General features: G+C 42.8%; 2 protein-coding genes across 7 annotated transcripts in view; both read right to left on the reverse strand.

The window, feature by feature from the left end:
• The window catches only part of LOC137286133 (uncharacterized), a 59447-nt gene that overhangs the window by 5487 nt on the left and 27478 nt on the right, over positions 1-26482 (reverse strand). For 4 of the 6 annotated variants that reach the window (XM_067817798.1, XM_067817800.1, XM_067817797.1 and 1 more), the window contains exon 3: positions 12585-12849. The exons of 1 other annotated variant lie outside the window; for it this stretch is intronic. The gene's annotated coding sequence lies outside the window, so the exon portion shown is untranslated. Of the gene's footprint in view, positions 1-12584; positions 12850-21235; positions 22069-26482 lie in introns of those variants that run through there. One more of the 6 variants, XM_067817801.1, reaches the window with a different exon arrangement.
• LOC137287970 (uncharacterized) lies at positions 1872-25658 on the reverse strand. Its single transcript, XM_067820335.1, has 2 exons — positions 25561-25658; positions 1872-2427 (listed from the first exon to the last, which is right to left on the reverse strand). Exons 1-2 carry the CDS (start codon positions 25656-25658, stop codon positions 1872-1874), a joined length of 654 nt encoding a protein of 217 aa, XP_067676436.1.

The following is a 26482-nucleotide window of genomic DNA, read 5'->3' on the forward strand; positions in this document are numbered from 1 at the left end:
TGCTAATATAACAACCCAGTTATACCCTTCATGTTGTCTGCCTTATCAGTAAGTCAAGCTTAACAAAGCCCTGAAGTCCTTGTTATCGCACAAATCCCTTGTCAATACTCGGACAATTTGTCGGGCTACCTAAGAAATCATATCATTATCTCCCCTCCGCCAGGGGGCGTAACGTGCCGAGGCCACCATGCCATGAATCGGACCGCTTAATCTTAAACACCCCAACTACCCCCAATCTAATCATGTAAACCCTCGTAACTTGATTATGCATAACCGTCGTCAATTCGGGTTGACTGACCCCTATGTACAAAGTCTTTCAATAGATTCACACAACACCTGTGTGACAAAATATACCCCTGATGAATGGATTGACCCCACTGGGTTCCGCTCGCTGTCGCTCTGTATCGTAACCACATATGTCGCATGCGCTGTCAAATGTTAAGCTACAGTTTTATCATGGCCCTTGTTCAATCCTTGTATATCACGATCAGGTGAAAGAAACTTGTCAACCTTGAAATAAAGTAAGAAGACGACATTCCTTCTTCGTGTGTCACTCGCGCTATAATGGGCTGGATATTACCCACTGTATACGAATAAACTATAGCTGACATAGCCGGGTTATATCACGTCGCATGTATACACTTGCTTATATAACAGTCTCATTTCAGCGTATGTAGTTATATTCAAGTTATATCACACTGCCTACAAACGGGGTTTGTAGGGTTGAATGGGTTGAATATTACCTATAATGGGTTGAATATTACCCACTGTATACGAATAAACTATAGCTGACATAGCCGGGTTATATCACGTCGCATGTATACACCTGCTTATATAACAGTCTCATTTCACCGTATGTAGTTATATTCAAGTTATATCACACTGCCTACAAGCGGGGTTATATCACTGTACACAGATACTCAAGCTTATATAGCAGCTTCATGTTACATTGTATATACAGATATACCCCGGCTTATATCACACTGTACACAGATAAAGGGATTTACAGGACGCGAATTCCTGCCGCCTAAACGCATAACAGTTGACAATGTTCTGAACGAAATGTAACAACACGTCCACGGGGACGCAAAAGAATTACAAATACATTTTGTAAAAATTCATATGCAATCTAATTATACTGTAACAGTTAATGTTATCATGATACACAATTTAAAGAATTTATTGTAAAATTTAAGTGTCTCGGACACACGTGTTGGTCCCATGGACCCTCAAATACAGGACTTAAGGTAATTCCTTGTAGATATACTACAGATGAGATTCTGAAGTCGGCAGTCGGGTTGGGCAAAACAGGAAGGGGGCCAGTCAGGTGGATGAGAAAGTCGAATGATTCTAGTACTGTGAGATAGACTAAGGTTTATGACACTCTTTATGTTTTTAATATGTGTCTGGTGCGAGTTTTCTCAGAGTGTAAGTTCTTTGAAAGCCACGGCAAGTAGGTTCACACCGAACTCAACCGGAAAACTAATTAATCGTAAAACCTTGACACAATACACTCACATCCGCGCCACGGATAACAACCCCGACACTGTTGAAAGCTTTAAAACTTTTGAAGATCTCTTTGTTTGAAGGCCCATTGCGTGACGCGGAAAATTAATGAGTCATTCCATCTAGAATTACCTGACGAACCGAAAGAGGCACACTTCCCTGTGCCAAGGGGTGGTCGGCGAGGGTGAGAATGGTTGGTGAGGGTAGGGATGGTCATAGAGCGTAAGGAAAGGCTTTATACTACGTTGAGGACAGGGATAGTCGGTGAGGGTGGTCACAGTCGATGAGGATAAGGTGAGGCGGGTGAGTGTGGGTGAAGGCCGGTGACGGTAGAAGTAGGTGATGGTGTAGGTGAGTAGTTTGATTTAAGAGTCAACGGCGAGGTGGCTGGGAGGTCGGCGAGTTAGGTGTGGTTGTTGAGGGTAGGGGAAAGCCGATGAAGGTGGTAGGGGTTGGGGTGGTCGGTGAGGGTAGGGGAAAGCCGATGAGGGTGGTAGGGGTTGGGGGTGGTCGTTGAGGGTAGGGGAAAGTCGATGAGGGTGGTAGGAGGGGTTGGTGTGGTCGGTGAGGGTAGGGGAAAGCCGATGAGAGTGGTAGGGGTTGGGGTGGTCGTTGAGGGTAGGGGAAAGCCGATGAGGGTGGTAGGGGTTGGGATGGTCGTTGAGGGTAGGGATAAGCCGATGAGGGTGGTAGGGGTTGGGATGGTCGTTGAGGGTAGGGGTAAGCCGATGAGGGTGGTAGGGGTTGGGGTGGTCGTTGAGGGTAGGGGTAAGCCGATGAGGGTGGTAGGGGTTGGGGTGGTCGGTGAGCGGAGTGGATGACCGGTGAGAATGTAGCGGCCGGTTACTGTGTATGTCCGGTAAAGGGGGAGGAAGTTGGCGATGGTGAGAGAAGGTCGTAGGGGGTGATGAAATACCGGAACTGTTGAGTGGTCAATGAGAGTAAAGGATGGGGAAGGTCGGTGGTGATGTCACACTGCCTACCTAAGCATATTAAGCATTTAACATTTTGATGATAATTGTATTTCCTCGTCAAATCCAATTCTAAACAGTATAGTTTTCCCTGTAGAGCATCAGCTATATTAACTGTCCTAGTCGGTTAGCATCAGCTATATTAACTGTTCCAGTTGGTTAGCATCAGCTATATTAACTGTTTTAGTCGGTTAGCATCACCTATATTAACTCTTCTAGTCGGTTAGTATCAGCTATATTAACTGTTCTAGTCAGTTAGCATCAGCTATATTAACTGTTCTAGTGTTGGTTAGCATCAGCTATATTAACTGTTTTAGTCGGTTAGTATCAGCTATATTAACTGTTCTAGTTGGTTAGCATCAGCTATATTAACTGTTTTAGTTGGTTAGCATCAGCTATATTAACTGTTCTAGTTGTTTAGCATCAGCTATATTAACTGTTTTATTCGGTTAGCATCACCTATATTAACTCTTCTAGTCGGTTAGTATCAGCCATATTAACTGTTCTAGTCAGTTAGCATCAGCTATATTAACTGTTTTAGTCGATTATTAAGTCACTCGCTCTGAAACAGTTTTCAAATGGTCGGTTTTCAAACCGTCGGTTATTTTTCATCAACTTGGGTTAAGGGTCGCTGTCATAGCCAAACACACAACCGTAATTTCTCCCTGGAACAGATAAACCTGCGGATTGTCAAGTCAGAATCGATCCACGCTATCGGAGTACACCACCTGGCTACATTCACCAGCATGCACATCATGGCTACGTATATCTCCTCGGGGTCACCATGTGGGTCACTACAAGAGGGAAGGGCACGGGAGGCACATTCTGTATCAACACCTTCACGTTGGTGAAGGTTCGCGGCCCGTCCCCGAAGTAACCTCAATTCCACACAATCACGGCGATGGGGTAGCCTCATGGTTAAAGCATCCACTCGTCACATCTGAGACCTGGGTTTGATTGACACATGGGTACAGTGTATGAAGTGCATTTCTGGTGTCCTAAGCCTTGATATTGCTAGAATGATGCCAAAAGCGGCATAAAACCATTCTCACTGATTGCACATAATCATTCGCATTTAAACCTGGACAATCTGAACCCTGCACCTGTAAGCCGCCCAGCTCGATACCTGGACTAACTCGTCAATGCATGCCATCTCACGGAACGGTGATTTTTGGTGTCATGTTAATTAATGATCAGCGTTAGACTGAATGGGGCGTGGCTTATATTGTTCGACAGAAAAGAAGCACTGAGACGGCACTGGTCGAATGCGTAACCAATATTGAATTATCAACCGTACAAACGCGTGACGCTATAGTGTCAGTGCATCGGACAGTTTTCAAAGGTAGGCTATCGTCTCTTCAACTCTTTTCTTGGTCGGAACTCATCCAGTAAAACACGTGCCACATACCTACAGTGCTAGGTCACAGCTGATGTTGTCTTCGGAACCATGTGTTACAAGGCCTTTGAATATGCTTCAAAGGCAGCTGTTCAATGTCGTTAGATGAAAGGACATTCTTCCAGTGACTTTTCATGCATACAGACAACACTAGAGACGGTGTTAATCTAATGTACAGTCACCTTGCGCTAGGGGCGTTGACAGTCCAAATGCACACCTCTACTCTATCTGACTATATGTGTGAAAGTCACAAAGCCTCACTCTCATTCCCAAGTTGACAAAAGGTTGAGTGTATACATCAATAACAAATTCTAAATCAAAATGATCAAATACCACCCTTGTCTACTATATGCATGCATCTAACAACAGGCTACAAATCACATATGTTTACATAAGAACATTCCATAAATCTATACATCTGACAGCGAACTCAAGATCAAAATGTTCAAATGATTTAAAGACTGCTCCATGTGTTTGTATACTCAGGTTTTGTTGGGATCATCACATATCATTTCACTCTATCTCGATGATTATACATTATCGTAATTAGTTTTGTGTGTCGTGGACAGATAAGACAGCTACTCGAATCACACAACCCGTGTCACAAGAGAATGATATGTTACAGGTTGTCAACGACGACTTTGAGTTGTGCTGTACACCACAACCTCTATCCTTAACATACACATGCAAACATGCACACACATGCACAGACGCACGCACGCACACACACACACACCTACATTACCATCCGATCCGCCAATACATACAAAAGTTGAGCAACGCATAAGTGTGCGTTCTATTCTCCCCAAGCATACACTATTTATACCACAATATCTTCAACCACGCATGAGAGTAATAAAGACAAATTCATGACAGATAATTGAGTTCATAGGCGTCTTAAACATCAACAAAACACAAGCGTTCATCGCGTCGTTGACAACTACCCACTTAAGACAAGACACAGAGAAATACATGGTTGGTACTTACAGGCATGGGTCGTACTGTGGTACACTCAATATTTGTCTGACCCAACCCCTGGGGATGTCTCGCCTATCCCAGCAGATGGTGAACGAGACCCACCCGTTACAATGTGCCCATATCAAGCTCTGTTCAATCCTCTCCAGCGAGACAGGGCATTTACATTACAAAGGCGGGAAATGAAGGCCAGAGGGACCAGGAGAGCTCCTTGCAGCATACAATAAGTTACATGCACTGTTGTCAGTGCACATGCTGGGTGACGTCATACTATTATTAGAACGTCCAAACGTGCACAGAGACAATTTACACTGGGTGCGCTCTGCCACACAATCAAGGTGCGTTTGAAGTAGGCGTCTTGACAAAGATACACTGTGTTGCTAAATAGTCGTTTACGGGATATAAAGCAAATAAAAACCATCGTCTGTTCAAGTAAATTATAATATACGTTTAAAAATTAATGAGAAATACACATATTTTCAAACGGCATTGTTTGACTTTCATCTGAATATATCTTAAGTCAACTATACTGTGCAAAAGGTCAACTTTAATGGCTTTAATTTTCATTTCTCAAAAAATACACGTTTACGGTTTCATTGACTTTATTACACATAATGGTTTAAACGTGACACGTTTCCGACTAGACCAATTCTTGGTCTCTGAATACATATCATTTTTCATTTTGACAAACAAATCCATTTAAAATGAAAAGGAGACCCAGGGAGACCATGAAAAGATCTTTAGATTCAGTTAGGGCTTTAGCAGTGCAGGGAGGGCTGGGCTGTAGGGGGAAAATTATGTTTTGCGGATTATGAGACTGTGCATCAGGTGTGCTCATCCAGCATAAAAATAGACATTATTATCATATTAGAGGCAATAACCTGGAGCGACTTTTAGTCCCAGAAATAATTATCTTTATTTCAAAAGAAACAGTCCAAAAGGAGCCCGGAACAATCCTTGATTCTGACCTGAGCAGAGTTAGTGTGATTTTACGCAGTTTTAGCAATATTCCAGCAATATCATGGCAGAGGACACCAGGAATACACTTCACACGTTAAACCCATACGCGAACGCTTTACCCGCTTGACTACCCCATCGCCCGTCCTGGTGTTGAGGCGTTGTAATTTACCAAATCATTGTACATGTATATCTGTGCTAGTCTGTATCTAGCCTTGCTCCAAGTCTGTACTGAATGCTGAACCGATGGATGTATAGTAATTCTATTCTACAAAGAGGCAGGTCTGGATAAACAGACAGTATCTGATCTCACCAGATTGTTATTTATCCTTATTTCAGACATTATCATTTAGACTATTAACTTTTACCTTAGAAATTGTCTAGAATGTACAGTATCCTTAAGTCTCTGGGGTCTGGGAGACAGGTAAACAATAAACCTCCTATCCCTCGTTTTCCAGTCAACAATAGGATATAACGACGTTATATAATACATTCCAAATATAAGATGGCATTCGTGCACGAGGAAATGTATTGTTATCGCAGTCATGCAGCGACTGGGTACGGTTACTTTGGGAGTGTTGCACGTTATAACTGTGGCTATTTCCGTGTGTATCATATCCGTCTTCACATTAAGCATATTTAGATTGTACACGCCTGTATACGTTCGTTACCGACAACTGCGGTTGAAAGGAATCAATGTGACAGTGTTAAATCTTAAAACAACACGCACTGTTACAGTTACGAATCTGTAAGATCGTACACTCCTGAACTCAGTGTGTATTTCGGTATAGGGTTGGGGAGGGGGGCATGGTTTCTCATACAGTGGAAGGGGCGGTTGGGGTTGGTGTGAGGGTGATGAAGAACGCCAGAAGGATCCCACGTCAATTGTACCAACGTACAGAGTCAAACCAACAACAGATGCAGAAAATATAAGACCGCGGGGATTGCCTTCCCACCCTTAAAGATAGTTATTTTCATGACATGTGCAAATCTGCAATATCACAAGGACATCCTGTAAAATCGTCATTAATGCCGACGGCTGATGTCATTAGTGCTCGGCAAATGGAAGCATACGAATTGACTTATTGTCTGTTTATTTGTTGTTTATCGTAGTCAGCAATAGTCCAGCTAGCTAGCAGCCGTCTGTAAATAATCGAGTCTGGGCCAGACAATCCAATGATCAAATTCATGAGCACACCTGGTCTATACGGTGACGTGTCAACCAAGTCAGTGAGCCTGGCCACTCGATCCTGTTAGTCGCCCTTTACGACAAACATGGCCATGTCTAATCTTAGCCGAAAATAAAAATAGACAGGAAATTTCACAGGTTTTCCGTTTGTGATGTAGCTGATGTGTGAGTCACAGCTGTGTCTTGGATCTTAAGTCTGCAGAGTTTCAGCAACTGATTACAGCAAGTTTTGACCAGTTCATATTTTGGAGAAATCTTATTTTCAAGTACTAGTTTATACGTCCTTTAGCCCGACAGTGTGATATGTCAATACCTGTGAATCCACTGCCTCGGATCACCGAAAAAACGGACTAGGAGTTTACCGTGTCTCACACAAAGCAATAAGTAAATAGCGTTAACATATACAACTTTCTCACACAGAGGATGAGTTCAATTTTACACCCCTTTTAACAATATCCCATCAATATTACGATGAGGACACCATAAATAGGCTTCACACATTTTGCCCATTTGGAGACTGGAACCCATGTCTCCGGTCTGACGAGCGACCGCTGTCACCCCTAGACTACCTTCTCACAAAGCAAGTGGTAACTTGAGTACAATAGTTCCATGGCGCCCAAACATACAAGCAGTAATCCCCCGGACATATCAAAGTGGAAAATAGATATGTATACACATTCCTTCTTAATTTGTTAATCTCCCTGATATACGTTATCGTGACTATCTAATCACGCTGTTCGTGTGAAGCACTGAGAACCATTGAGTATATTTACATGTTAGAGATGCCAGTACGATCTTAACATTTCGGAACTTAGTTCATATTTCTGTAAATAATTACTTTCGTTTCAATCGTTGTTTACAACCAATGCTTTAACCCAGCATCAGAGTGTGTTTACAGACCAGCTACGCTACGCTGAATATGCTCAAGGTAGCAGCTAGACTAACGTTTAGTCTCTGAATATAAAAATTAATCATTTTGATGTAAACAAACAAAGCCATATAAACTGAAAAAGGAGCTCCTGAGAGACCACAGATTCAGAACCTGAAGAAATGTAGTCTTGCTTTATTTAAGACTTTAGCATTGCAGAGAAGACTTGGCAGTGTGGAAAATAATGTGGTTCAGAGACTGTGAGACAGACTAGACAGCAGTTTTCAGTGATAGTCAGGAAGATTCCCACGAGGTGCTGGTTGTTTTTTTGTATCGAGGAACGCCCATTGTAGGTCTTACATCTATACAAACACTCCCGTCAGTATGACATGTTACAGGCACCGGAGGGCAAACAAAGATGTGTCTCGCTGATACATAGCTTTCCAAACTGTGTGCATATTGTGTGACCTATGACCTCACATCATCTGACCTATGACCTTTGCACTGACAACAGCTTATATTTCATTACATTCAAAACTACATGTGTCAATAATCCTACAGTCAGCAAATGATGAGGAAGCCCTTTCCAGTATTAAAGAGGATATTTTAGCTAATGCATTGTGTCTTCTCAGAAGCAATTACTTTTTCTGTTTCAAGTTTTCATTTTCCTGAACCCGCATATTGAGATAAGCAGCATCCGTTTCAGCCTCACCCTTTCATTTTAAGGGCGTTATCAACGCTGGAGCAGAAAGACCACGCCCCTTTCGCGCGAGTGCACATGTCGCTGTACATGCATCACTGCAAGGTGTTTTTAAGTCATATTTCCCTGCCACTATCTCCATGACACACGCTTCGCCTCAAGACTCCTTATATGGAGGGCACTGCCGCGACAGGAAAGTTGCTGATTTCATTCCGCAGTTTCTCATCATCGCCTCGGCGACAAAAACATCACCGACTGTATCCATAGAGTGGATCTTACGTTACACCAGCTGTTGGATAGATTTTGCTTATATTTATACTTCCAGCCCATATTTAAAAGCTCGTGTGGCAGTTTTGTCATTCAGCGCGTTTTATCGCGCGTTAATGGATAAAGTTCATCCCATCACTCTTGCATGTATAGAACACCATACCTTTTGTAATGCCTTAGACACCGCAGTGTAGGGTGTGTACATGAGTCATACAAGTTCCGTATGTTAAACTTTCAATTATGTATACTGGTATATCCTACCTGTCATACGTGTATCATACGCGGAACTCATCAGTATATGTCGTACATCCCACCCGTCAACATATACCCTGCACCCCTCTCGTCAAACATATATCGTACATCCTATCTGTCAAACATACACCGTAACACCCACCCGTCAAACATATACCGTACACTCCACTTGTCAAATATATACCGTAACACAAACCCGTCAAACATATGCCGTACACTCATTCGTCAAACATATACCGTACACCGTGAATATCATATGCACCCCATCCTATCAAACACTGCAGCCGCTTCCATCCATCATTCACATTTTGTACGGGACATATGTATGGGAGCACCCGCCATATATATGTATCGTACACCCGACCTGTCAAACACATACCGTACATCCCATGAATCGGTTACTGTCTTTTGGTTACTGCATGTTAAGTAATGTTAACTGTGTGATAACTGACACAAGACTGAACACACATATGACAGTCATATAAAACAATTAAAACTCGATATCAGATGACCAAGTTGATGCCACTCCCTCGCACCTGTCCCGTAGACTAGCTACCGTGTCCCTCCCCCATTTTAGAAACTGATAACACCTCTACCATACCTCTTCAAAACTGCCCCACTCCTCAAGTGTACCCGCAACTATGTCCCGTATCAAGTCATCAACAACAGGAACCCTTTCTCTCACACACTACACCGCGTCAAATAGAACTCGACAACATAATGAACGCATTCTTCCAGCACAAAACAGCTCATGTTATTTGTTTCCTCTGAAGACACGCAAGTCCGAAATGAAAGGCAGAGTGGTATTTGTTGTATATTTATTTCCAGATCGCCTCACAGATTGTCACAATGGTAATCTATTCCATGACCCTTGTCATTGATTTTACGGGTTCAGTCAATGAGAGCTTGTCCATATCAGTAGATCTTCCCGTACCCGTTACATTAACAGAGGTTCGGGGGTCACGTGTCTAGTACATTTCAAATGGAGATGTGGGTACAAGGTGCAACCAGGAAAAGCGCCATGGAACTCGGGTAGATGCATTAGAATTGTACTTTTCATTAAACCCTCTGAGTTCAGTATCATTGTATGTCATCACGATGAGGAGTGGGTGAAGGAAACTGGTATATCAGTGTGAACGGCGATATGTCATGTTGGCATATCAGTGTTAATATTGGTATATCACTGAGGCATATCAGACTAATGGTGGTATACTGAATGGTACTGTATCAAAGGGAATGTTGGTATATTGTGTTGATATGGCAGAGTGAATAGAAGTTTGTGTGTGAGTAAGTGAATTTAGTTGTACGCCGCTTTTGGCAATATTCCAGCAATATCACCCTACTTCCACACACCAGAAATGGACTTCACGCATTGAACCCATATAAGGAATCGAACCTGGGTCTTAGGTGTGACGAGCATGCAATTCAACCATTAGGCCACCCCAGTGGCTTGGTATGAGACAACATTGTGCTGGTATAAGAGAGAGCGTATCCTGGAAAGAGTATGTGAATGTAGATATTGACTAGAGAGGGTTACCAGGGACCAATTCGAACCAGGAATTCCCATTAGGCAGTGACCACAAGAACGGACCTCTCCACCATGCCTGACCGTGTGTCACCAGGATGTACGAAGTTGGTCATTCTCACACTGGTCTAGACTCGACTTAAAACAACGTGACACAGCTGCTCGCAGTCTGGCAGACTCAGACACGTCATATTTACCTAACTTCCATATCCATTATCTAGCTTGTAGAAGCGTAGGAACGCTATAAACATCCCCCGCGTTGATGCATCCCTTGGTAGTTGTTATCCATCACAAACCAAATGGCACAAGTCTGGCGAAGCGTTATCAGCTTATGAGGGCTACATGAGTTGAACATCTGTCCATATCATATCAACAGCCACCCCTAACCCCCTCCCCGTCCATATCACCGTAGCTCCCCTACCCCTTCCCAGCATCACAGTGTTATCCCTCGTGTATGCCTTAACAAAGCAGAACGAGGAAGGGAAGTCTTAACTGCTACCTATGTTAGACTGCGGATCCGCCTGGGAACCTTAAACCAGATATATCAGAGACCGGGAGCCCCGTCTATGGGAATTCCTCACTCATCGGCCGTAACGTGAACCCTCTTTCAAAGAAGGCGATTTTTTTTGTTCTTTAACTTTCACAGTGGCGTTTTCAGATACGGCTTATAATCAGTGAAAATCTGCTGAACTTGCATTTTCATTAGAGGTTTATGTCTGGGGAAGAACGTCTAAAATATATTTATTTAGATTAAGTAGTTTTATTTTGTTTGTACTGGTCTGTAGAATGTTTGTTTAAGATGCTGTATTTCGAGACGGGGAAAAAAGAAGAAACTTGTTTCAACTTTCCATAAATTGATGAAAGACTGCAGTGTGAGATTTTATGGAATTGAAACGATTAAAGGCCTGTTCGTCGGTATGCCACTAAACACCGAACTGAGGACCGTTAAACATATTTCAGCCGTACATTAAGCATTAAAGAAGACTTCTGGGAGCAAAATTCCTTTAATTGAATTCGTGATTTTACGGCACAAACTTGGATAAAACGGCCTTGGACGAATTGCAAACAAAATAATGTAGAACTTTCACTGGTGAACTAAATCTTCATGACGTCCTTTCAGTCGTCACTTTATCTCTCCCAAAACACCCATTCTCCATCTGTACCAATCAGAGCGCGATGTTAGATGGAGAAGAGGCAAACCCCCTGCACTCTATGATTACACGCATACAAAGTCTTTCATCACGATGAACATATCGCAGGGGTTTTAGAAATATTTCCTGTCTCATAACTGTAAAACTCTGACCGTGACGATGACCTAGTTTCCACCACGCCGTAAATAACAGGCACAATCGATATATGTCATTCTAACCCTGAATAGTTGCCTTAACGCGACAGTCCTGACTGGCCATGTAAGGTATATTCGGTTTATATCTGTGGATTTGTCTATCACAAGAATAAACCCCACAAGGCGTGTTCAATGACGCGTGACTCTCTATATATACTGGCCGGTGTATAAAGATGCATATACTAAACTTGGTTCGATCTCACCGATATAGTGCAAAGTAATCAATCAAGGTATTGGGTATTGTAGTTACATTGACAGTCAGAGAACAGATACAAACTATCCCTTGTCCGTCATACACTTACATCACTGCACGATGCGTGTCCTTGTGTCATGTAGTGTTCACGATTAACATGGCAATGACACTGACTGCACTGACAGATGAAGGATCTCTTCATCAGTGGAAAAAGGTCAAAGCTGCACTGTGATGTAAACTGATCCGTGTGAATACTGTCGTGTCTTTTACAGTCTCAAAAACCTCAAAATACTTTCCAGCGAGACATCATCATAATACGCCACAATAAACGTGTTGTACTTATAAATTAATACTTGTCACATCGTACATGTCACAGAGAGAAGTAATGGGACATGATGATACTATCGATTCAAATAGCATGCACAGGCAAAACTACATACCTGGTGTAGGCTACAATCCAGCTGGAGGACTCGCTTCGAACACAGCTTGAGATTATTTGTATCCTGGGACGTCAGGAAGGTTTAAAACTACTGTTCTGCCGCTAAAACGGCATCTGAATGACTAAGGAGCACGCTGTCCAACAACTTCAGTTGGAAGGAAAGTAGCACTGTAGGCGTCGTCTAAACTCGCCCACAGCTCCCGGCAGCGTTACGCAGTGTGGAAAGTACGGCCTGCTCAATCAGCGGGAACTATCGATCCAGTCACCTGTGATGAAAATATGTTGTATTTCTGTGACTATATATTGACCATTCATTGATTAACAGTAGCTTTATTAATAGCTTCAACTAAAAATGTTCTGTGTGATGACCTATCTGATGTTTTCGGATTTAATATTTGCTTGGGGAATGGTTTTTGTTACATATAAAATCGATAAACTACTGTTAGAGTTGAGCAAGAGATCTAGAATTATATAATAACAAGACAACTTGCATAGCACTGAACTCCAACGGAATGAATTTCCCAAGCTGTCTGTGAGACGCTTGAAGGTTAATTGCCATATATTTGACTTATCCTAGACTAACGCCTAGTCTCTGAATAAATATAATTTTGATAGTAACAAATGATCTATTTCAAATGAAACGGATCCCAAGTGGGATGGGATATGCCTGAACCTGATGAAATCTAGTCTTGCTTCATTTAGGGTTTCAGCATTGTAGGGAGGGTTAGACAGTAGGGAAAACAACGTGGTTCAGGGACTATGAGACATGCTAGATTTATCCCACCGGGTACCCATTTTCTGCTTGGTGACCACAAGTAATTTGGGGAAAGCTCACTTGCCTAAGGTAAGACCACATGTATCACATGTGCTTCGTTATGGGGAGGACAAAAGTCATAGAAACTCCCAGGAGTAAAGCTGCCAAACACGTGACCAACGTTGTTTAATTTCAACTGATTTCTAGTCTGACATCTATCCTGGCTCTATGTACAAGATTGCTCACAACCACAGCATATATATCATAGAATATACTAGTATATGTCATGGAATATACTAGTATATAATTTGTGCGTCAATAATTTTACAGAAAACTGAAAGAGCCAACCATGCGTTCATTAGCGATATGTAATGGAGTTAAAAATAGATCACGTGTTATGATAGAAAATGTGGCATGATTACGAAAAACACTAAATATAACTGTATTAACAATTCCGTGCTCAATCTATCACGGGTTATCAGCCAATACAAGGAAAACCAGGGACTATATGACTACATTATATGGGCGTTGTTTCCCCATCTATATACACTTACCACACGATGTCAGTATGCATGTACTCCTGATACAAATTATCACAAAATTTACACGTACGTGGCGTAAATACACAATCCACCGTATATTGTAATCTGGTAACTTGACATGGAAACAAAGCTGTAAGGTAAACTTCCCTTTCACCTCTTCCTCCCCCCAGTATTAAGCTGACACGTGGTGATAAGACATGGATATTGTACAGTAGCTTTGTACGGGGGCACATTTGCTGCCATCCGATCCCTATGTTGTACGATAAACAATGCCCCGGGTTGCCATGCAGACAAACGTTATGTAACGGGAGAAGATCCGGGTAAGGTTTAGTTTCCGACAACTTTCTTTTTGTAAGAGGCGACTAACGGGATCGGGTGGTCATGCTCGGTGACTTGGTTGACACATGTCATCGTATCCCTTAGATCGGTGCTTGATATATACATCACCTGGATCGTCTTGCTCGAATATTTTACACACCGCCATCCTAAGATTGGAATATTGCTGCATGCTGCATTAAACAACAAACCAATCAATGCATATCTCAATCAATGAACGTTAAGTGCCTTTTTAAATGGTTAGATGCAGCTACAAATCACCACCAGTCCTGCCAGCAACAGCCGTACGTGACTCTAGTCCGTGATGAACTTGTCAGTCGTTTACTTTGACTATATCACAAACTCCCATCTCTCTGTAGGCATGTATAGATGTACTGACCTGCTGTACCCTTTTCTGTCTAGCCCCTTCTCACCCACCCGACTGAGGCATGCATGACTTAAGGGTTATCTTACTGCCAGATATGACAGTTTACTGTATATGTACTTTGCTTGTACACGTTCCAGTACATGCCTTTATAAAAATGAAAACGCCCACTTTAACACAATCACCACACCGCTTCAGACAAAACGTGAATCAGCGAATAAAGCTAAATACATCAGTTAGCTAGGCATCTGTTTCATGACGACAACCTGTAACTGATCCACATGAGGAACATCAGCGACCGAAATCACGACAATTGATCACGTTATCGGGTCACCCAGCCCCACCACTCCATGCTAAATTGGTCACCCAGCCTCACCATTCGATACCTAATTGGTCTTCCTGCCTCACCATTCGATACTTAATTGGTCATCCAGCTTCACCCTTTGACACTTAATTGGTCTTCCTGCCACCCTATTCGTTACATAATTGATCACCAAGCCTCACCATTCGATCCGGCACTTTTAACCCAGCCTCACCATTCGATCCGGCACTTTTTATCCAGTCTTACCATTCGATCCGGAACTTTTTACCCAGCCTCACCATTTCTTTCCGGAACTTTTTACCCAGCCTCACCATTCGGTCTGTTCGGTAATGATACATCAATAATCAGTGTAAGTATAACGCACCATTCTTCTCAAGTGAATGTCTGTGGTGCCACATTATGTCCACCTTCAGTGGATCTGTATGAACGAGATTTCATTCACAACTGTGGAGTATACCATTCTATATGATCTTGACAATACGGGGAATAGGTCACTTTCTCTCACCATTCGATCCTCAGTAGTCTCCGAGCACGGGAGATACAGAGAATTAGTTCAGTCTCCCAAGGCTTCACAACTCATTACACTGATTTGGGATCTTATGTCCATTCACCACGCATCCCTCTACACTCCACCCATGTCTATTGAATCTCAACCAAGTACCTGTCTATGTGAATAGCCTACTCGAACCACTCACGGCTATCGCATCTCACCTTAGCATCTTACCTCAATGGACAAGTAGATGGGCAGTGCCAAGTCGAATGCCAAAGGATAGAGAAAGCAGGAAGATAATGGAGACCAGCGTCCGCCAGTGTTACGAGGTCCCTCGAGGGGTACGTGGGTGTTGGGTAAACAAGCATGGGTAACATGATTCAAGGTGGGCATTGTAGGAGTAACCCTGTGTCAACAGAGAGAACATGTTGCTTCTAGGCACATACGTTTATTTGTAGGGGTATAGAGATGTCGAAAGGGATAGATCACATTCAGTGACTGAATCCCCAAATTAACGCTCATGATTGAACGGGCAAAGAAACTCTTGATCCAGAAATTCGTTTTAAGAATATACCTGGGGTAGCTTTATCCATTAAACATACCCGGCCAAGAAAAATCTTCACATACCTGAATGAATTTCAACCACGAGTGCCTGATCCATACTAATACTCGTCCATTTTTAATAGGATAGATATATTCTAAAACAATGTAGGGCTAGTGCATTGAATGATTGATGGCGATTCGTAAGCAGCTGAACGCCATATGCCAGCAATATGTAGGGTCGTACTAAAGTGATCCCAAATCTCACCCACTCGTGCACCTACACAACCACCCACTCACTCACTCACTCACTCACTCACTCACTCGCTAATATATATGGTTGTTTCTCGAGACTGGTATACGGTAATTTCACTTGCCATGAGAGGCTACGGTAACACAAAATAACTGTTTTTGTTGTTGCATCTCAAACAAAGAGGAAGAAGGAAAGGTTAAGACGTAATGATAGAACATTATCTGTTTTTCTGTAATATCAACCTTCCTAGTAAATACGGCTCTTCGCTGAGGGTAAGATTGTTTTTCCGGTATTTCTGGCACGCCACGACGCTATGAAGCTCCAAAACTTCCCGACGTCTCTTTGTTTGCTATTTTAAACAACATTGCAGATATATGGTAAGGAAATAATGTAATCTTCAGCAGGCAGTTCTGTGATTGACATCATGCTAACCTAATTATTCGATCCATTTCGTCTACGCTGACGACAGCCCCTGGTAGCTGGGACTGATATTCTTACCCGGAATACCCTTGGATCCCTAACGCAGTGGAGTAGTCTAGTGGTTACAGCGTTCGTTCGTTAAGCTGCAGATCCGGGTTCGATTCCCCACATAGGTACAGCGTGTGTTGCCCATGTTTTCTCCCCCGCCGTGATATTGCTGGAATATTGCTAAAGGCATCATAAAACTAAACGCACTCACTCAAACGCCTGTCACTTTTGTGGAAACCCGGAAGTCTAACGTTGCTCATACAGAGTGTGAAAGAAATATACCCAAAACATCCAATGCAAGTTTAGATTATGTTGCAAGGCTGAAAATAACGAAAGTCTCTAGGGTCGAGTTTTGTTTATATCTTGTGATAATAAATTCTTATTTGTTTTTCTGTATTTTATAATCATTTCAGAGACTAGAGGTTAGACTTAGTGGTGCTGACAACCCAAAAGGTTTGGGAATTAGAGATAGAAATGTGCACGTGAGATAAAACCATCCTGATTCCAGAAACCAAAAACGGTTACTACGATGTTATTGTATTCAGCGTGCATTATTCATGCATAAATCATTTGAAAAAAACACATCACCGAGATAATCGGAAGTTGTCAACGCGGATTGGCAATAATACCCGACAGTCAATTACATTTACTGCATTGGAGGCAACAAGTCATTCTCTCTTTTGTAGACGAACCTCAATCAAAACATCAATGATCGACCTTCAACTTCAGTATAAGAAAGCATTAATTCAAACCGAAATTATTATTCATGTGCGATCGTATCTAAGTTTCTTCTTGTTCTAAACAATCCACCCGAGCCAGGTTAGAATTAGTTCCACACTTCATCTGTGATGATAACAACATATAACGACTTGTACAGATGCGCGGTGCAAGCCATCACTGTTCCGAATGAGGAGTCAAGCCAGCCTATTACACGCAAGATGAGAAACGTGAACTTGTCGAGAGAACGCGACCCTTGTCATCTGATGACGAGAAGGAGGCCTACTTGAGATGCAGCCTGGGGCAAGTTGGGTGTTGCAAATGGTTGTCAGTAATTCCATTGCTTTGCTGCACCCTCCCCCCACCCTAGCCGTAGCTCCTTCAGAGGCTATGAAACGCTGCAGCAGCTGCACCTGTCCACACAGGCCACAGCCGCGGGGAACGAACTCACACTTCTGCAAAAATACATTACGTTCAACGTGCTCGCATATTTTCTCACTCTATCATTCTGCTTTGATTTGTTTTTAGAAGCCGAGATGGATTTTGTGAATGTCATGTATGTGAAAGAAATAAACAGGCTGCTCTTCAGTAAACGAATGTAGTTCAGAATCTTGTGTAATACAGTGACGTTTGGTTTATAAATAGATACACGTTGGGTAAGTGTGCTGAACACGAATGGAGTTGAACTCAATTACATTTACTGTGCTTTACTAGACACACAACTAGGACAATATCAGAGGGTGGTGTGCTTTAGACATGATTGGTGTATCACAAGCAAAGTCTGCATCAAATGATCAGACGCTTTTACCTAAACTGGAGTATAATGTATACGTGACGGACTTTATCACCTTGATATACCTGTGACCACCATCATCACTTTGTTACACCTGTGCAGGTGAGTCTGTGACCACCCTCATCACTTTGTTACACCTGTACAGGTGAGTCTGTGACCACCCTCATCACTTTGTTACACCTGTACAGGTGAGTCTATGACTACCATCATCACTTTGTTACACCTGTACAGGTGAGCCTGTGGCCAACGTTATCACCTTGTTCCACCTGTACAGGTGAGTTTGCGCCCAGCATCACCACCTCGCTGCACTAATTACAGATCGTGACGGTATGACGTCTACTGCCACGGACATACTTCGAACATGCCTGCGTGGAAAGGAATACATCTATATAGCTACTTATATGACGAGCGACAGCTGCAGGTATGATTCATTCATGATAAATTGATGTCTAGCACAATTTCCTTTAAAGCAACTCTCCTTTATACTTCAATAAAATATTTCTCATGGTTGACCTACATTGCAGGCAGTGTGCCTATACCAGCTGGGTTAGCATGGAAGATTGAACTCCTCTTGTCCCTACTGGTATTATCGTTAGTTCAATCACTAAATGTCATGTTTGGTTTAACATGACATCAGTTCGGTGGTATGTTTTTTAGAAAATGCCTTTTAATAGCTTTCTCATGCTTCTGAGTGAGTGAGCTGAGGTTCACTCCGCTTTAGGAAGCTCTGCGTCAGCTGAGGCCGGTGTCAGTGCAAAACTGAACACGAGATATTCGATTGTGGGCTTTAAAGAGAACGGTACCGCTGTGTGATACAAGACATCACGCTTGTAGGAAAGGGGCGTTGATGACATGCTAGGGTACAAGGTATAATGCTTGTAATACCTGCACTGATGTCAATAATACAGACTTTCATTAGATAAAGTTGTCGAACTCTGATTGGTCAACAGGCTAGAAGCATACAAAAACCACGAATCGTACACCCCGTCAAATCTGACACACTACACGGGCTGTACGAATGACCTTGACCTCAGAATGGAAAGTGGCTCCCAAACGGCTCATCGCTTCGAAATTTTAGAGTCGGCGCATACAATTATGGGTATAAACAGGGTAATACAATTGTTGCCATAATTTCTTATTGGTTTGTGTCAATAAATACATCCCAAAATGTAATATTTCTGTATTTCACATGTCGTATAACAATTTCCCAAAATCTCAAATTCGAGCATTCTTATCATAAACTAAGCCATCCCGAGTTATCTCCCTTTATGACCACTCCGGAAACATCATGACAAAACGTCACTCTGCCGAAGGTTGAATGTTGTTGTTTCAGATTCAGCTAAATTAAAAGATCATAATGGTAACAAATTCGTCACACGGTGTTTTGAAACGATGTACGAGACTGTAAGACCCTCGTAAATTCCGTGTAACTAATAACATTGATGACAACGGATCATCAAAAATTGTGGCGTCTTACATCATCTTTAGTGTTAGAGAATTTCCCAAAGTCTTTTTTCAGGTTACGATGTACCTTGGACTTATAGATATACATTTACTATCGGAGTGAGTATGGTTTTACACCGCTTTTAGCAACATTCCAGCAACATCACGGCAGGGGGCACCAGCAACTGGCTTCACACATTGTACCCACGTGCGGAAGAGAACCCGTGTCCTCAGCGTGACAAAAGGACACATAACCCAGTAGGCTACCCAACGGCCCCTTATTACGATCAGGAATCTCTACAGGGTGCACCCTGTTAAAACCTGGACAGTCAGCAGTAATGGCGAGACAGCACCTTGTGCCCCACTTGTCTGCGGCGCCTTCTGTTGATTGTACCGATCCTTGGCTATTACCATAGTGTAGCTTCAGCGGACGGGAACAGGGCGATTAAGGGATTACCTGTCCCGGGAGCATCAATCAAAAGTCCAATTAAACTCCGGACCAATATCCTCGTTCCGAATCTCGAGTAGGTTATTGTATTTGTAGCAGCATGTTACCCATTAGGCAAACATCGATCGCCTAAGATAACGAACAGGCGCGATGCACTGGGGTAACTCTCCACGCGGTGGACTCTCGAAACATACAGATTGATCTGACTTTACAAATCACTCTCCCAGTCATCATCTGGTGGAGGAGCCTGGAGCTGTTTACACCTGGTTGCCGAGCTACACTCTAACAGCCTGGATGAAGACATATACCTGTTAAAAAAACTAAAGGTCTTGATTGCGATGATCGTGCACTGAACAAACCTCACACATAAACGGGTGCCTTCAAAACAGACAGAACGTATGCGATCGATGGGTTAGTCCTCTGGCCTCGTCATCCAAAAGATGTGAGAAGATGGTGCGTGTTATCCTTCCTGACTCCGAGCATTTAGGTTCTAAAACACGGACTGGTAGACTATGCTAAACTTCAGCATGGTATCTCTTTAGGGAAGTACTACAAAACCGGCTCTGTGGTGTAGTAGTTACAGCGTCCGCTCGGAGAGTGGGTTTGATCCCGGTCGCGTCATACCAAAGACGTTGTAATGTGGTACTTGTTGGACTAGTGGCCCAGAGTAGGTATAATATGTCTGATCGGGAGTAACTCAGTGACCTAGCACTATGAGATCAGGTTATGTCTGGGCTAGTGCAGGCAGCCACACATATGCATATGAGCGAAATATTAAGTAAGAATTATTCTTCACCTCACCTCACCTCACCTCACCTCACCTCACCTCACCTCACAAAACCAAATGACAAAGGATGGCCCTTGATTTTACTGTTCCTTGCACCTGTGTTTATTTTTTGGTTGGGGTCGGTATATTACGTTTGAGTCGGGTGGGTATGCATGTCAAACGACTGCATGGTACCTCAGTAAAAGAACAAGCCCAATCCAAAAATGCACTGTTTACCCTTCTTGGTGCTTTGTATTACGGCTCCATTGGGATTAAGTACATTATGTGTGTGTCCATGCTACACTGGTATCTCAGTTTGTTGACGCTGGAAAAAAAACAAGACCAGCACAAACAGACACATATGTGTGTATGATCGTCACAATTAAGAGACATAATGTTGAATGCAATGGTCTCACCTGACACGATGGATGTACTTTCACAGAGGACGGCCGACACATCCACGGTTACCTATAGGTAACGCCCTTCTGCCAGCTCATCTCTTACTCCTGCACCGCTTCAGAGGTCGTTCATATCCAATTATGACAGATCTATGTTATGGTCCCGATATCCATGACTCACAACCGTACTCCGTAAATGTATTATATAAAGGCGTTGGTGCATACAAGTGTGTCAGCTGGAACCTACACATGCGTTTGCAGCCGCAAATGAATCAGATCGAAAAAATACATCATACTAGTATACAGCTGAACAACAACTAGTCAATCCGTTAGAGCTTCGTCCACCAACCAGAGCCTCGTCCAAATGGTAGAATGTAATTAAACCATCAGGATTTCATTTAGCTGCCAGGATTTCATGCAGACGTCAGGATCCCATCCGACTGCCAGGATCTCGTCCAACCGTCGAGACTTCATTCACCCGAACAATTCCCTCCCTGAAACTGTCTCTCACCTGAAGACGTGCACCTGTAAAAGTCCAGGGGCATCTTTCAACAGCAGAAATACCCACTGTTAGCAAACGCCATCCAGTTAAGGAAACTGGCAATCCATTGCAAGCTGGGCTGCTCGAACACAATACGTTTTTCGGATACAAAAGATTCAACCGCGTAATGCAATCGTAATCGTCTCCATCCTTTATAGAGGTCATGGAGGCCTTCCGTGTCTCAAGTCACTCATAAAATAAAACTGGCTTTCCAGAAAGGCGATATGAAATCTGTTTCAGTTATGCATCTTCCAGATTTAAATGTCGTCTGCTGACCTGGATGGCGGGATCTGATAATATGGGTTGTGGTCTGCTATCTGAAATTAATCATTCTTCGCATGCCATCCGCGTGACAGGTGCTCAGACAATTACCTGTGCTCCCCTTGGCGTTAATGTGATGACTCATATTCAACTGTTCCAATATATACCGAATCGTATAATATTTGCGTACTTATATTGTTGTGATATGCACTGCTAGCGATTATTAGAGCAATGGCAGACCACTGCAATACATATTTGGAATCTTTCTCCCAAATAATTTGTCATACAAATATGTGACATTTGAAAAATATCAACACATGAACAGATGTGGCTGCATCGTGCACACAAATCTTCGAACTCAAATCTCGAGATGCCAGTACGATTCAAGAGTTAAAACATAATATTTGTAATATCTGTTTCAATATTACATTAAATTTTAGCCTCTGAAACTATGCCCAGCGACTCGAATAAAATTTATTACATTACATTTGAAGAATTTCAGTCAGACTTCAACCTGTCAGAGATCCTGGACTGTAAACACTGTCATAGAGTAACGACACGTCGAATAGTATGCACGCTTATTTAGATTCTCGTCTGAAAAAGTATATTGACTTTTTACGACAAGCCTAAGGGTGTCTCCATGACAGGTGAGACATGCAATCCCGATACTCGCTGTGCGCTGGTGGTATCTGAAGTAGGTCGCGGGGCTACTCTGGTGCATACCCCCAGGCATCTGAAGTAGGACACAGGCTACCCTGGTACACACCCACAGGCATCTGAAATAGGACACGGGGCTACCCTGGTACACACCCACAGGCAACTGAAGTAGGTCATGGGGCTACCCTGGTACACACCCACAGGCAACTAAAGTAGGTCATGGGGCTACCCTGGTACACACCCACAGGCATCTGAAGTAGGTCATGGGGCTATCCTGGTACACATCCACAGGCAACTGAAGTAGGTCATGGGGCTACCCTGGTACACACCCACAGGCAACTGAAGTAGGTCATGGGGCTACCCTGGTACACACCCACAGGCAACTGAAGTAGGTCATGGGGCTATCCTGGTACACATCCACAGGCAACTGAAGTAGGTCATGGGGCTACCCTGGTACACACCCACAGGCAACTGAAGTAGGTCATGGGGCTACCCTGATACACACACAGGCAACTGAAGTAGGTCTTGGGGCTACCCTGGTACACACCCACAGGCAACTGAAGTAGGTCATGGGGTTACCCTGGTACACACCCATGCACAGGCTTCTGAAGTAGGGCACGGCTACGTAGTCTGACACAGAGATAATGGAATATACAGGCAGGTGGCTACTGAGGTCACAGTGACCGGGAACATATGTAGGTGGTGGCACAATTGTGTTCACAACTACCGGAACTGATGGTGATCTACTCGGTCAGCCTCAGTTCTAGTGTCCGTATTGTAAACGGTTTATTAACGGACGGACTTACAAAACGTTCTTCATCTCCAACAACAAACGTATTTCCTACTGAGTAAGGTCTTCGTCCATGTGTCGTGAAATGTACAGGAACACGTGACCAAGTACATTTGTAGTAATGTACACTTAAAGAAACTCCGGTGTCCTTCGATACTGCACCGTAGGCACAATAGACGACATTTAAAAAAATAGAAATCCAGTATTTCCTTTTTGCAGCACTATTGATCTATGCCTTTGAAGTATAATCAAGCTATAAAACAACGGCCCCAAGGCGAAACAAAGACAACAGCTGTATGTTCCTGAACCAGTCACTACTCAAGTCACACGCCCAATCAGTAATACTCCATGCAAACACACAATACAGAGGCAGTGCACGTTTGGACGAATGAAGGTTACTTGACATGACAGTGATGTGTATATATCCTGGACGTTTATAATAAACTGAATGTTTTCATTGGCCAACCCGTTCCCAAAAGCACCACGCAAAATAACAAAATCATATTACTCTCACCTACGACAAAACATATCCGGCGTAGCGGTGGAGGTTGCGACAGCACCCCTAGTGACAGCACTACTGTCGCCAAATGGTCCTGGATATTAAGTAAATTGGGTTATCAAGGATATGTTAATGAACGGAGTGTATCATAGCCTGCTGGTTACAGCATTCCCTCGTCACTGCGAAGACCAAGGCTATGTTCCCACAACGGGACAGTAGAAGGGAAACCACGTTTTATGGAATAAAGAAGTTGACTGCGCAAAGAACTTGGTTTTCCTTCATCTATACAACTTCTAAATGCCTTTCAAAGAAGGGGACAGTAGGTATAGCCAATTTCGTGCTCCAGCCCGTAATATTGCTGAAATAAACTTACAAGTGGCGGAAAAACATATTCACTTGCTCACTAATTGGGATGGACGCAGAAATAATGGCAGATCAACCCATCAAATCTTTCATGATATAACAGATACATTACCTACCCTAAACGATATTTGAATACACACAGCCCACACGACCTTCCTTCATCCTGGTCAACGGCTATACTGAGAGATCGATTACAACAGCTGACGTGTTTGCTTTCATTTCCAATATCCCAATCCGGTTTGAACGAATTTCTGCTAAGAACAATTAAGAATCGGCTTGAATAACAATAATGTGAGATAATCTAGTTAGACAATCGTGTACCACATAACACTGCCTCATGAGAGGTACAAGTACTGCACCCAGACCCAATCAATATCGATCCCGAAGACTAGAACGATATTTGCATATGTTTCTGTCGAGATGATTATGCAGACCCCCATCCCTGAATAGAATCTAATTTGATGTTCATTTGCTCCCAGCTACAATCATGAATGGCAGTTACAAAGGAAAACGTAGATCTGTCAGATCGAAATCCAGTGGAATAAGTTCCACGTCATGAAAGGCTGTAGCATGAAGGAAAACTACTAAATATATCAACAAAACAGAAAACATAAACAAACAAGTGCGTTTACGTACCCATTTTAAATATTAAATCAGATGTTGGTGTTCTCCGAACAACAATGGTGAGTCCCGAACGCACTTTCAAGAGAATTACGAGTATTATATGGAGTAGGGAGCTTATTCCTGCATGTCTGACAGTAGACTAACTCTCAGTCTTTGTCTATATATAATTTTGATAGAAACAAACAATTCATTCGAAACTGAAAACTAACCCCAGTGAGAGGGAGATTCAGTACCTGATGAAATCTAGGGTAGCCTCATTTAGATGTTTTGTGCTGCAGAAGGGCGGTGCGGATGGGAAAATAATGACGTTGTGTTTCAGGGACTGTAGCACAGACTGGTCTGACAACATCTCGGAGTCGAGAATAAAAGCGTCGTCATACCTGTCTCTCTCCATAACTAAAACTTAGTCTCAGAAATATTTTCTCGGATGCCTAAATAAACATCTACATAGTCTCAAAATGAATCCAGATTCACTCCAGAAAATACTTTAATTCAGTGCATAGAAAGTTTTGCTGAATCATTTTGCTGAGTTAATTTCTCTGTTTAGCCTCCCAAGCATGTGGGGCGGAATAGTTTGTCTCCCGGCTGGGAGACACCGTTATTCCAACCTGCCGTCAATGATCCACAATCCTTGTCTGCCACTGTCATTGCAACCATGACCCCAGTCCCCAGGGATCACTTGACCCACGTGACCTCCTCCGGTCATCCTCGGTCAGCGATGATCACAATTAATGAAGTGCTACAAGTGACAAACGCAATCATGCAAATTACGAGCACTTGATGTACGTTGCCATGTGACGATGATGGAGGGTCTTCTTGCAACAAGTGATTATGGCATGAACTCCCGGAAGCACTACACCAATGATTATTGTAAGCTGAGGGATTCTACTTGGATATCACTTGTCAATGAACGTTCTTAGTGCATAAGAGGCAGTTCGTTATTGTCGTAATAAATGATGATTGAATGGCTTCTCGGTGTGGCCGAATTGGGGAAGATGGAACGGCCCGAACCCTGAGAATAGGTCACGGAGATTCTAATTACCTGTGAAAAGGTATAAACCTGAATTAAAGTTTTCTCAAACAGAATCAGAAGATTTAGTGTACAAAACAAAAATTCAAAACGATTTGCAATTCTTTTTCCTAGACTTGTGGAGAATTATGTTATAATTCATTGTCCGTGGTCTGGGAGACAGATTACACACCGTTATTTCTGGCTTAATTCTGATTTATCAGCACCAGTCAGCGTTAGGAAGTTAAACAGCTGTATATATTGAGCGTTAATCCCAACACACTCTGTTCCATGTGAACCGAGTACACACTCCTACCGTGACTTGAAAAGTCATGCTCATAGTATGAACCACTGGTCTGTCCAACCCAGGACAAAACACTCGTCTACAATGAGCAGCTCAGATGGTCTATGGAACATTTTAATAAAGGGTAAAATTATAACTGCTTTGAACTGTATTCCGGTTATATCAGGGCGTGTCATTTTCATGTGGAAGAGTGATGCGATTCCAGAATATACATGTA

Source organism: Haliotis asinina, chromosome 6 (genome assembly GCF_037392515.1).
Source record: "Haliotis asinina isolate JCU_RB_2024 chromosome 6, JCU_Hal_asi_v2, whole genome shotgun sequence".
NCBI lineage: Eukaryota > Metazoa > Mollusca > Gastropoda > Lepetellida > Haliotidae > Haliotis > Haliotis asinina.

What these genes read in the sequence shown, in the direction of transcription:
- LOC137287970 (XM_067820335.1), bottom strand. Translation starts at nt 25,658, where the DNA reads ATGACCGGAGGAGGTCACGTGGGTCAAGTGATCCCTGGGGACTGGGGT. An exon ending in TTGTGGATCATTGACGGCAG is followed by an intron (nt 2,428 to 25,560) that starts GTTGGAATAACG and finishes ACCACTCAACAG; the next exon opens with TTCCGGTATTTCATCACCCC.